This window comes from Erithacus rubecula (assembly GCF_903797595.1).
Source record: "Erithacus rubecula genome assembly, chromosome: 6".
NCBI lineage: Eukaryota > Metazoa > Chordata > Aves > Passeriformes > Muscicapidae > Erithacus > Erithacus rubecula.
Window position 1 is genome coordinate 38,217,676 of NC_136688.1, and position 12,748 is coordinate 38,230,423.

Sequence of the window (12,748 nt, forward strand, 5' to 3'; positions counted from 1 at the left end):
ATATGTGTGTGACACCAGACGGCAAGCACTTTGCAGAGCTCAGACTTGCTCTGATAGAGAAGTGGTCTAAACACCAAATAAGATCCACTGAAGGCAAATGCAAAGCATGATGGCCAAGGAAAAGAAAACAGTGCACAAATGCAGAAGGGGGAATAACATCTCAAGCAGCCATTTTGCACAGCTGCATTTGGGGTGGTATAGACCACGGGTTCTGTATGAAGAAACTGCACCACTGTATTGTACAATAAAGCTGCACTGAGTTGGAGTAAGTGCAGTGCCTAAGGAAAAGGAGAAGGTTTTCATCTGCTCTGTTGAGTGCCTGAGGTCTCAGGTGGCTTGGAGACATATAATGTGAAAAGGATGGAGACATGGCATAGGGATGCAGAGGAAATGCAGAGAGAAGATTTAGAAACCGTGTCTCATAGGGCAGGGTGGAAAGTGAGGAATTTCACCAGGGCAGTGGCAAATGCCAGAGGACATTAATCACAGTAACAATGGCTTGTGATGTACAAGAGTGGTGTGAGAAGACAGGAAACATCAGCCACTCTCGGTGATACCCAGAGCTGAAAGTGGCCGGCTGAACCTCCGCGAGGGCCCTCCCAGCCGTACGGGAAGGAAGGGAAGAGGAGCGGGACAGCTCCTGCTGCTGTCCCGGCTGGCACCGGCAGGGAGCAGCCGCGGCCAGGCACTCGCTCACTCACCCACGCAGGCCATGCGGGTCATGTCCAGCTGGAAGCCGTCGAAGCAGTCGCAGGTGTATCCCTCCGGGACGCGCACGCAGCGCCCGTTCTCGCAGCCATTGAGGATCCCGCACTCCTCCGCCTGCAGCCCCTCGAAGCCCTCGTAGAGACCTGGAGGGCGGCAAGGCGGGGTCAGAGCAGGGTGAGCCACAAAGGGAACATCGGGCATGCAGCAAGACAGTGCTGGTGGTGCCAGGACTGACTCGGAACAGCCAGGAACAGAGCTTGCTCCAGGCCTGGAGCAGCCCGGCCAGGGAGGGAATGGTGAGGCAGTCCCCACGGACACAGTCCGGGTGGGGAGCACTTCTCTGTGTCTCCAATACTCACCAGTTTGGCTGGGCAGGTAGCGGGGTGGAGACCGCGCTGGGCCGTGGTGGAGAGGGCTGCCACGAAACTCACTGCTGGGCTCCCTCCGAGGGAAACCAGCGTCAGGGTTTCCATACTCAGACTCCAGGTAGTTGTAGTAGGGGCTGGGAAGGCCATAGTGGGGGTCTTCCAAGCCTGGTCCGTACTCATATCTAGGTCTTTCTCGGAGCTCAGCCCCTCTCTCACTGTCTTCGCTGCCCCCATTACACAGGAAAGCAAAGTCAGCTGCAGGTGAGGAAAAACATGGGTCAGTGCAGCCTGGCTCAAGGTCCACTATATGGCCAAGGTGTGCATCCACACTGGGTCAGCTAAGCCAAGGCCTGCATTCGGTGCCCTCCAAAGCTGCAGCTCTGTAGTTTGTTGATTATCAAGAAGACAAGGTCCTGTCTGGGACATGCAGGTTCTGAGCAGTAAGAACCCCAATTTCCCTGGGCAGGTTCCCCTGCCTCTACCTCCTAACATGTGCAGAAGCAGTGGGATGCACAGGGCAACTCTCCCATCAAATACCTTGGACTTGCTGCAAACCAGTTTCAGGTACATTCTACCCACTGGTGCAGCTCAGTCCTGGAGAAGTGTGTGTGGGGTTACCCAGTCCTTGGGCTGACTTCAGCAATGCACAGACCTTATGCAGCAGACCTATGTGACAGTGGCAGCTCAGCCCATTCCCACCTCTGCTGGGACATGTTTGCCCATGCTGCCCAACTTACCAGAGGACCTGTGGGGACAAAGTGCACAGTTCTGGCCCCAGGCTTCACCGAGCCGGCAGCAGCACTCGGTGTACGTGGTCTGCTGGCCATGCAGCAGGTCTTGGCAGATGTAGTCGGCAACAGTCTGCCAGCAGACATCCAGGTGGATTTCATACTCCTCCAAGGCATCTGTGAGTGACACAAGCAAAGGATGCCACAGAAATCATCCAGAAGAGTGCCTGCCCATCTCGTCCCAAGAGAGATTACCAAGTGCCCCAGCTCCTACCCTCTCCCTGCTCTGGCTGCACCCTGTGCTGGTGCTGACACACCTCAGCCAGACACCAAGTTCCCACCCACTGCTCCCTCTTGGACCAGGACCCAGCCATGGTCCCTCAGGACCCAGCCATGGGGTAGGATGTGTGGGGCAAAGGTGTGCTGCAGTGGGGGATCAGACTCACCTGCCCTGCTGGAGAAATTCACACACCGGTTGCCAGTGGCATCCAGCACAAGAGGGAGGCTGCAGAAGCAGTGGTAGGATCCTTCTGTGTTCAGACACTCACCATTGATGCAGTACACTTCATTCTGACACTCATCCTGATCTGCCCACACACAAGGACAGGGCAATGTTTCAGGCTGGCAGACATGAGAAATGTGACCCTTTCCCTGCCCAAACGGAGACCCCATGGGCCTCAGGCCCTCCTCTCTTGTTCCCCAGGAGGGTCCCAGGAAGGTTGTTTCCTAGACCTGGCCCAGCAGGGACAAGTCTGGGTGCAGCAGCATGGCTATTCCCCCTTGAGCAGTGGGGTCCCACTGCTCTTTGCAGCCATCTTACCAACACACTCAAGCCTGCTGGAGTCATAGAAGTATCCTGTACGGCAGAAGCACTTGTAGCCTGGCACCGTGTTCATACACTGTCCATTGCGGCAGAACTCAGAGCCAAATATCTCACACTCATCCATGTCTGAAAGAGGAATGGAGGGAGGGCAACTGTCTCAGGAAGCAGAGCCATGGAAGCAAGGTGAGCTGGGTGCTACACCTGCAGAAAGCTTCACAGCACCTTGCCTGGATCACTGACATGTCCCTGAGTGAGCTCCCCACCTCTCCCACAGGCCTCAGGCTTGGGAGCAGAGGGAGAAGCACCCCCAGGCAGAGCAGGAGGAGGGGCATTGTGAGCAGGACACTTTCACAAATAGGAAATTCATGTGTATCTGAAGCGCACAACCCCTATGGACGTGAAGTGCCAAAGAGTGAGCGAGCTGGCCACTGGGAGATCTGATCAGTAACTGGAAGAGCTTAATGGTCTTAATGGTCCCCATCCCCAGTTTGAAATGAGAGACTTGCACCAAGAAAGAATCACTGCCAGCAATGAAGCAGGACTGGAGGGAGGGACACTTCCAGCTCAACAAAACTGGCAGTCTGGGTTTTCTCTGGGATGGGGAAAACAACAAAAGGATGTCCCATGACAGGCCTGGGGAGATAGTTTTGTCAATGCATTTTCATGCAGGGTTTTAATAGTGCTCTCCCACTTCCCCCTGGAAGAAATGAAAGAAAATGGTGCTAGTACCTGTGAAAGAGACTTTTCCTGAGAGCAGATCTTCCTGGGGAATATAGCCCTTCCCAAGAGGGCAGATCTCTTGGTACTCCACTGACCAAGACACAGATGCCAAGAGGAGATGGAAAGGAAAGAAGCAGATCGTTAGTGCAATCAAGGTGGAGCTGGCAAGCAGAGCACTGGCCCTGCCTGGTGTGGTGGGGCCACAGTCCTACCTGTTCCTGGGATGGGGCAGGGGTAAGTCTCACAGTTGTCACCCCAGGCTGCCCCCACAGTACAGCAGCACTCCTCTTTGGTGATGTTCTTGGCCAGGACGCTGTCACACAGGCGGACGTCACTGATGTGGTAGTAGCACTGCTTGCGCTCTGCGCTATCAGAGGGGTGAGCTGCACGTGTATCAGAGCCCTCTAGAAGATAGCAGAGCAGGGACAGGATGGGGCCCTTGGCACCCCAACGCAGCATCCCATACCTAGGAGGTCCCAGAGCACACCCATCACCAGCAGCGTGGCCTTCCCAGGTCCTCACTTTCAGGCTTCTGAGCTCTCCCCAGACAAAAACCTGCCCATTATCTATGGAGGCTTGTACAGCCCTGTCAGCCCCTCATCTGTATCTCACCCCGGCCAGGGCTACCACACTCCTGCTCTAGCTGCCACCCATGCTCTGTCACAGTTGCTTACTCACCCACAGCTGCTCGGGGCTTGCACTGCCCTGCCTCTGTGTCGTACTCCTCGTGGTCACTGGGGCAGAGGCACAGGAAGGATCCCTCCACATTCTCACACAGCGCAGTTCCGCACACGGCGACCATTAGTTCGCACTCATTCACATCTGCAAAGCAAGGGGCAGCAGTGGGCAGCAGGAGCCCTGCCTCTGCATGGGCTGCCTGTGCACGGTCTGCAGCATGAAACTACCCTGCAGCAGGGAGCCAAAAGCTGCTAGGGATGAGCTGAGAACTGTGTTCACACTGTGGCTCAACACAAGTCTGGCAGAAGCATCATGCCCTGCCCTTAGTGGATTCAGAGCCTGAACTCCAGCTTGCTGAAATTCAGTGAGTTGCTGGATCACAGAATCATCTAGGTTTGAAGGACTCCAGTCCAACACCCTACTCAGTTACAGGATCCCACCAGGCTGCTCAGAACTTTTTTAACTTTTTCTTGTTGGGTCTTTAAAATCTCCAAAGATGGCAACTGCACAGCCATCACAGGCAACTGTTCCACTGCCTGCCTGTCTTCACAATGAAGATTTTCTTCCTTATAATACACTCTGCCTGTTCTCTACAGGCATCCATTAAAGTACCTTTCTAGCACCCTCAGTGCCCCTATCCCCCAAGAACCTTCTTTGCACCTGGATAGAAAAGTGCTCCATGTTCACTGTTAAACACAGACTTTTTCAGAGCCTGGTCCTTTGCAATCCCAAAGATCTGCTGTGATAAGGGAAGAGGTTTTGACTCCATGAGCTGCCCTGTCCATGTGTGTGATTCTCAATGCATGAATGCAGTCCCTGTCTGTGGTCTGGGAGCCATCACACAGCAGGGACACCAGCCTGGCATCTGCCAGTGGCTCTCCTTTACTGACTGGCAGAGTGATGCTGGCAGACTCACCAATGCAGTAGTGCCCAGAAGGAGAGCTCTCATAGCCACGGTCACAGAGGCAGCGGAAGGAGCCGTCTGAGTTCTCGCAGAAGCCGTGGCTCCCGCACAATGTCTCATTGGCACATTCATCAATGTCTGCAGCAAAGTCAAAAACAGGAATTGTCCAAACCCCACTTCTTCCAGCAGACATCCCTACTCAGGCCCTTCGGCTCTGACCCCAAGATCTGAGATTGGGGCAGGCATTCCCTTGATGTGAGGGACTGGGTCCTTGTTAAGAGCCTGCATTTTAAGAGAAGCTTCTTGCAACACTGAAGGCCACAAAGAAGCCACGTGGATAGAGCAACAGGGGCAGGGCAGAAATGGGAAATTGATGGGGAGCATGGGAGGTAACTGGCAGGGGTGGCTGAGGGTAGCAGTTTCCTGCAGAGGTGTAAAGGGACACAGAGCCTACAAGCTCCAGCTGCTGCATGGAAGTTTTCTTGGAGCAGTCAGAGCATCTATGTGTTCACAGCCCACAGTTCCCAAGGCCAGAAGCAGCTCTGCTTGCTAAGGCTGAGGCTTAGTGCAGCCCAAAGCCCAGTGGCTGGCAGCAGTTCCTCCCTGCTGCCACCTTCCCTGAACTGGGGGGAGCCTTAAAAACTGCAAAAACCCCTTTGCTCTTTCCTCTTTGCTGGAGTCTGGACTTCAAACCCAGATTCACCAAGCTAGCATGCATTGGTACCACAGCCTTTCCCCTCACCAGGGCCTGCCAGGCAGGTGACTGGCACTGGCCCCAGCAAGCACAGCTTACAGGGAGCTGTGGTCCAGCTCCAAGCCTGGAATGGCTGTAACCTGCCCAGGACTCTCCCCAAGTGGAAAGCAGCATAATGCAGTGTCTGTTCCAGATGCCAGGAAGAGAGAAGTCTAGACGCAAGCAGGCAGCACAGCCAAGAAAACAAACTCTCAGCATTATCTGCCTCTCCACCAGCCATACATTTCCTCCTCCTCCTCCTCCTTCTCCCCTCTGCCTCTGGCAAAGATGTCCCACAACCCCCCTGTTCCTGGGTGAGAGGCAGGGAGACCCAGGGCTGTGCTCACCAATGCAGTCACCCAAGGGGGTCCAGTGGAAGCCGGGCTGGCAGCCCATGATACAACGGTAGGAGCCCAGGCTGTTCTGGCACCGCCACGTGCCGCAGATGGCATCCCCATATTCTTTACACTCATCCACGTCTGCAGGGAGGAGAGCAAGGGGATGAGGATGGGCAGATGGGGACCCTGCTTGTTCGATGCAGCACTTGGGTCTGCTTCAGCTGGCTAGAGGTCTTGAAGCAGTGCTCCTCACAAGTCACCAGCAAATATGAGTGCTGGGAGCAGAACTGCCCTCCCCTCTGCACTGGCTTAATTTGTCCCCTCACATTCTGGGAGGCTGATCTCTCCAGCAATGAGCTCTCACCCACGCAATCATCAGTCTCTTGGGAGTGTTTGAATCCATTTTCACACAGACATCTGTAGGAGCCTTCTGTGTTCAGACACTGGCCTTGTGAGCACAGGGACTTGTCTGCACATTCATCCACATCTGTGAAGTCAAGACAGAAACATCAACCTGGATCTCACAGCAGGACAGGAAGCAGAGGGCAGGACCTAAGGTATGTCCCTGCTACCCTCCAACTCACCTTGGCAGCTGACTCCACCAGCCACATTTGAGAAGCCAGGAGCACAAATGCAGAAGTAGGATCCCTGACTGTTGAGACATTCGCCATGGGGACTACAGATCTCACTGTTCAGGCACTCGTTCACATCTGCAGAGGAAGCAGAATCAGGACCCTGCACCCAGCACTGGGGTGCATCCTTCACCAAAGCCACATGGATTCCCTGTCCCCAGTCAGCCCTCAAAAGGCTTCTGGCCCCTTGTTTTCTCATCATGGAAACAGAGATCTTCCCTGTCCACAGGGAGACTGAATTTGACTACAGCCTTATGGATGTGCCAGGCATGGTGGCATCACTTGCCTTGACACCAGCATCCTCCCAGCTGAGAAAGCAGGGGGATCCAGTATGTACTGGACCCAGAGGGCTGCATGGATGGGGTTCATACCTTCACACACAGTGCCATTGATGAGCTCAAAGCCAGTCTGGCAGTGGCACTTATAGGAGCCCGGTGTGTTTCTGCACTCTCCCCCCAGGCACTGAACAGCAGGGTCCTCACACTCATCCACATCTGCCAAGAGGAAGGGCACAGCACAGAGTGAGACCACAGCTCTTGCCACCACTGGGGAAGATCCCCATCCACAGAAGCATCACCCAGCTGTTGGCCTGCAAAGTGGGTTTGAGCTGTCCTCCCAGACTGTCCCATCACAGTGAGAGCAGGGTAGAGACTCCCTGGTGCAGATTCAGCCCAGACTCTTCACCCTCTTCCATCACAGGGACCAGCAAAAGATTATCCCAGCACCAAGTCAGTGGTTCCACTGACAGGACCAAAGGCAAGGGGCACAAGCTGAAATACAGGAGGTCCTGCCTGAACACTCTCAGTGACAGTGGCAGAGCACTGGCCTAAGTTGCCCAAAGACATTGTTGAGTCTCGCTTCTTGGAGATACTGAAAAACAATCTGGATGCAATCCTGAGCAGACAACTCTTGGTGGCTCTGCTTGAGCAGTGTTGGATGAGATGACCTCCAGAGGTCCTCTCCAGCCTCAGACATTCAACGACTCTGTGAGCACAGGGATATTGCTAACCCCAGTGTCTGTGTATGACAACCAACAAGAGGCCAGTGCAGAGTCACAGTTGTTGACAAATCCTCTCTTCAGCCAACTGCACAAGAGCAAACATCAGTAGAGCAACACAGCACCAGCTCTACCTTCCAAGGCTTTGCTTTCTTACTTGCCAGACTTGCCTACAATGTCCTTCTGGTGGAAGAGCTGTCCAGGGGCCTACAACAACTCTTACCCAACTACAGAGTTCTCCACAAACCCTCTCTCACCCAGCTCCTTCAGGCCTTGACCAGAATCTGCTGGCACTCTGAGGGTTTTGCTCACAGCAGAGGAGAGAGAGATACCTTCCCTTGCACAGAGGGCTGCAAGATACCAGCAGACTGCCTGCAGCCCTTGAGGTAGGGGCAACCACGGGAGAACACTGCACTGACAGGAGGTAAAGACCTGATACTGGCAGCTCCTGAAGGTAGGAATGAACACATTCCCCTTTGCAAAGCACTGAGCATGCCACAGGCACAAAGAGCAGGGCTCCCTACCACCTCAGGGCAGGATTCCCAGCTTTTCAGTCTCAAAGGGTTGTTGAATCCTTCTGGAGAGGAATCAAACGTAGTTTATTTACAAAAAAAACTATCACATAAGCCCTTATCATTTTTCAAATATGAAACTTAAATCCACAGACAAGGCCATCAGCCAAGGCAGGGAGGAACATGCCATCCTGCCATCAGGTCAGTGTGACCCAAACAATATCAAATCCTGATAAGATGCCCTCATGAAATGGCTGGGGCAAGGTGGCTGAGATGGGGCAGCTCATGTGGAGTCTTGGGAAAAGGGGAGGGCAGATGTAAGGCATCAAACCACGGCTCTTCCATCACACCCAAAAATCAAATGTAGAATAAGTTCATTTCATTGGCTTTCTCAGACATCAAAACAGAGGAGAATTAAGGGAGAAAAACTTCCCTGCCTCCCCTCCTAGAGGCCCCCATACAGGGGAATCCTTCTGAGAGTCACATCAAAGGCAAGATCTTCCATTTGCCAGCTACGTGCAGGCTGCAGAGCTCTGCAGTGCTCCAGAGATAAATTCTCAGCACGTGGCCATTCTTTAAACAAATACCTTTGCCAACTCTGCCCTTTCCCTTCCCTTGCTCCAAACAGGGAATTTTCATCAAGCCATCCCAAGCTCAGGATATCCCCCACAGTCAGCAATCAGAGACAGAGTTTTCCTGCTTGTGCTGGAGCAGTTGAGCTGTAAAGCTGGGACTGAGCACTCTCATGTCTCAGCACTGCAACCAACACAAATCAGTGCTGCTGTTAAGTCTCCACCAGCATGCCTGGCACAGCAGAGATCTTGATCTAAACTTTCCCTTTTCCAAGTTATATTAGGGGCTGAAAACAAATGATGAAACCTGGGTGCCCACAGTCTGTCCATGGGCTGTGGACCCAAGGTTTCTCCTCCTATTGAAGACCTATCTACATTTGAAGTATATGCTCCCAGGCACACAGTTCTGAACTAAAAGACACACAACTCTGCCAATGTTTCCAGGCCTCCTGCACTCCTCTTGCCTTTGTCAGCATCTTCTACATCATCATTAGTCCATGAGTCCTTCACCCCATCCCTTTCCTGTGTGAGTAAAATCATCTTTCTGCTGCTCTGAATGATATCTGCTTTCAGCCTTCCATGCTCTCTGCTGAACAGGAAGCTAGAGAGCTGGAAAAGGATCCTGAAGCTAAAGAAGTCCTCCTGCCCCACCAGTAACCCAGCTAAGGCAATGTCTCTTCCCTCATTTCCTCCAGCACCCGCGCCTCTGTTCCTGGGGAAGGGATACCTTCACACATGCTGCCATCTCTGGAGACAGCATAGCCAGTGTCACAAGACATGCAGGAATAGGAGCCCTCAGTATTGAGGCAGAGTCCAGAAGGACACGGAGTCCAGGCTGTGCATTCATCGATGTCTGCATAAACACATGAGGGAGAGTGGGATAAGAGGAAAAAATGCAGAGCAACCATGACCATGTGCTGGGGGATCCAGCCAGCATGGTGGCCAGGACTCAGGCAGAGCCAAGTGCTCAGGGAGAGCCTAGGGAACCCTCTGGACTGAGTGTGTGACACTTCAGAGTGTCTGGACACGTGGCTCCCTAGTACCTTGGCAGCTCTTCCCATCAGGTGCCCCCTCGTAGCCCCGGTAGCAGGAACAGCGGAAGGAGCCATCCAGGTTGACACACCGTCCATGAGCGCAAGTCCCCTCCTCAAGACACTCGTCCACATCTGTGTGATACACCAGAAGGCAGTATGGCATGGGAGGGTGCTCAGAGCAGTCCCTCCACACAAGCTAAGAGTGCAATATGGCCTGGTCAAACAGGCTGGCTGAGTGCAGGAGAAGGATGTGGCCCCTGCTCCTTTTGAGGCTTACAGGGAGCGCTGCTGTGGGAGGCAAGGGTGCTGCCCAGAGGCAGCCCAAATTTCTCACCAATACATCTTCCATTCCTGGGCTGGTAGCCAACCCCACAGCTGACACACTTGTAGGATCCTAGTGTATTCACACATCTCCCACTAGGGCAAGAGCTGGGATCCGTGCACTCGTTGACATCTGCCAAGAAACACAGTTCTTTCAGGCTCCCAAAGGTAAACAGTGCAGCAGTCTCCAATGTACCCTCTCCAGCTGGATCCTCAGTGTTTCCCTCCAGGGCATAGTGATACCCAATAGGAGTATCACTCTTACTGCTGGGACTTAGACAAAACTTCTTACGGCCCCACCTATCCCTCAGGATCCTACACCCACATCTGAGGGCTGACACAAGTCAGCAGCTAAACTCATTGCTGTAGGGTGTTGCCAAGGCCAGGAATGTGCATGGGTAGAGAAAGGGATCAGAGAACATCTGTGCAGGGCTCTCTCATCTGGGTGTTTCATAACTATGATTAGGATGCAACCTCCAGCTCAGTTGTCCTTAAGGCAAGTGCTTTCTGGAGGCTGTGTGGGGGAAGCAGCATTCTGTGCATGCCCTGTTTCCTGTACTGCCTCCTAAAATAGCCTTCCACTCTGTGATGGAGATGAGCTACTGAGAAAGGGGAATCTTTGATCAAGCACATCACACATTGACAAGGGTGAAAGCTTTGAAGGGTCCAGGTCTTGCCAAGTGAATGGGATGCAGTGGGAATAGGTGGCCTGAGTCTCTGCAGCCTGCTTTCCCTGCAGTACACCTGCCAGCATGACAGTTTTGTGACAAAGCCAAGGTGACATGAAAATATATAAGCATGTCCTTCCATAATAGGAAGCTGGAATGGGCTGGCCATTGGGGAACTCCATGGAGAGATGGGAGAGAATCTTGGGAGAACTCCATTCCCTCTGCCCAGGAAAGCCTGTTCCTCCTGCAGTCAAAGGAGAGGACAGGCAGTCCTTGGGGAGGGCACAGGGCAGACAAATGTGGGGGTCTCCTACCTCCCTTACAGGAGGAGACAGAGTGATGAGAAAAGGAGTTCAGCCATGCCCAGGGTAGGTTGGAGGAGCAGGGAAACTGGGAGCAGCAAGCTTTACCTTCACACTGTCCTCTGGGGCCCATGGCAAAGCCCTCCTTGCACTGGCAGTGGTAGGAGCCAGGTGTGTTGATGCATCGCTGTCCTCGGCAGATAGAAGGCTGCTCACATTCATCTCGGTCTGGAAACACACAGGGAGACAGTCCTGAGTCTTCCCCCACCAGTGTCAGGAAGGCTGGGTGCAGGAGAGGACCTGCTCCCTCTGTAGCTGGCTCTGTGGGGGATCTGTGCTGGGGCTCTCCTCTATCCCCACCTGCCCTAGCATCCCCCTAGCCATGAAGCAGTGACCAGGGCTGGCATCACAGACTCCTGCCTGGATCATCATGGGCAAGGTCCTACCCCCGAGCAAGTAGAAGACAATGATTCCATGGATCAAGCTGTCTATGGGCAGAACTGTGGGAAGGGAGGATGTGCAGGTGTGCATGTTTGTGCATGAGTATGTGCACGTTCATGAGAGGGCGTGAAGGTGAGAGAACAAAGAGGCCCTGGAGAGATGGCAGCCCTGTGCCAGGTGAACACTACTTACCCTCACAGCTCTGCTTGCCCAGCGAGACAGCCAGGGTGTACCCAGAGTAGCAGAGGCAGAAATAGGAGCCCACACTATTGATGCAGCGACCTTTTCCAGCACAAGGGTCTTTCAGACACTCATCTTCATCTACAACCAGGCAGGGAAGGAAGGAAGATGGGCAGTCAGCACCTGCAGCTGCTGGCAGCCCCTGCCAGCCCCGCAGTGCAGCAGGTGGCAGGGCCTCAGCAGAGCTGCCACCAGACCTTCCCCACGGCCAGAAGGACTGAATGGCTGCTGAGGCTCAAAGGCCAAGCAGTCGAACCATCAATTGCCAACCTACCAATGCAGTGGAGGCGGCTGGGGTCCAGGGTGTAACCAGGGTGGCACAGGCAGCTGTATCCCTCTGGGGTCAGAACACAGGCTCCAGCTCCACAGGAAAGGGGTGAAGAGGCACAGCCACTGACCCCTGCGAGGAGAGAGCAGGGGTTGGGAGCAGCACCAAAAGGGTGCAGGGAATCTAGTGTCCGCAGCACCATACCAGGAGGGTGCTCTTTTCCTTTGGAGAGTGATGCTGAACCTGCTCCTCTCCTTCTTCAGTAGCCTGCAGCCACAGGCTGCAGGGAGGACACACAGACCCTGCCATCTCCTCGGGCTCCTCTGGCCTGAGCTGGCATGCCCCAGGGCTGTATATTGCTCACCTGCACTGCAGCCCCACGCCTTGAACTGGAACTGGCAGCAGAGCCTGGTGGCTCCTTTTGGGGTGCCAGCAGGGCCCCCTGCCTCGCACCATCCTGCTAAGCCGAGCACAGGCAGCAGGGAAGGGGCAGTGAGGCACACACACCCCTCGGCACAAGGCCAGCCGGGGGAGCGAGGGGGCAGCCCAAGCCCAAACAAAAGGCTATTGAGGAAGGCGCATTCCTCAGCAAGGTGCCTGGGCCAGCCCTGCTCCCCAAGGTGCTCCAGCCCCCGGCGCAGGGCAGGGGCCACACTCCCAGACACTTGAGCAAGCTGGAACAACAGTGCCCTTGTTTCCGGCGCAGTAAACAAGCGGGCCCGGAGCCGCACGGCGCCCCCAGCGCTCCCCGTGCGATGAGT

The 12,748-nt window shown here is 54.4% G+C and overlaps 1 protein-coding gene across 2 annotated transcripts in view; it reads right to left on the reverse strand.

The window, feature by feature from the left end:
- The window catches only part of LTBP2 (latent transforming growth factor beta binding protein 2), a 67,392-nt gene that overhangs the window by 3,296 nt on the left and 51,348 nt on the right, over positions 1–12,748 (reverse strand). Inside the window, exons 16-34 of one of the 2 annotated variants that reach the window (XM_079307789.1) lie at positions 11,994–12,119; positions 11,672–11,800; positions 11,147–11,266; positions 10,082–10,201; positions 9,757–9,879; positions 9,441–9,566; positions 7,004–7,126; positions 6,585–6,710; positions 6,365–6,487; positions 6,010–6,141; positions 4,942–5,067; positions 4,026–4,169; positions 3,560–3,751; positions 3,357–3,437; positions 2,625–2,753; positions 2,251–2,391; positions 1,814–1,981; positions 1,068–1,331; positions 702–851 (exon numbers count right to left, since the gene is read on the reverse strand). In XM_079307789.1, the coding sequence (XP_079163915.1) occupies positions 702–851; positions 1,068–1,331; positions 1,814–1,981; positions 2,251–2,391; positions 2,625–2,753; positions 3,357–3,437; positions 3,560–3,751; positions 4,026–4,169; positions 4,942–5,067; positions 6,010–6,141; positions 6,365–6,487; positions 6,585–6,710; positions 7,004–7,126; positions 9,441–9,566; positions 9,757–9,879; positions 10,082–10,201; positions 11,147–11,266; positions 11,672–11,800; positions 11,994–12,119 (2,643 nt within the window). The remainder of the gene's footprint in view (positions 1–701; positions 852–1,067; positions 1,332–1,813; positions 1,982–2,250; positions 2,392–2,624; positions 2,754–3,356; positions 3,438–3,559; positions 3,752–4,025; positions 4,170–4,941; positions 5,068–6,009; positions 6,142–6,364; positions 6,488–6,584; positions 6,711–7,003; positions 7,127–9,440; positions 9,567–9,756; positions 9,880–10,081; positions 10,202–11,146; positions 11,267–11,671; positions 11,801–11,993; positions 12,120–12,748) is intronic. The other variant, XM_079307790.1, reaches the window with a different exon arrangement.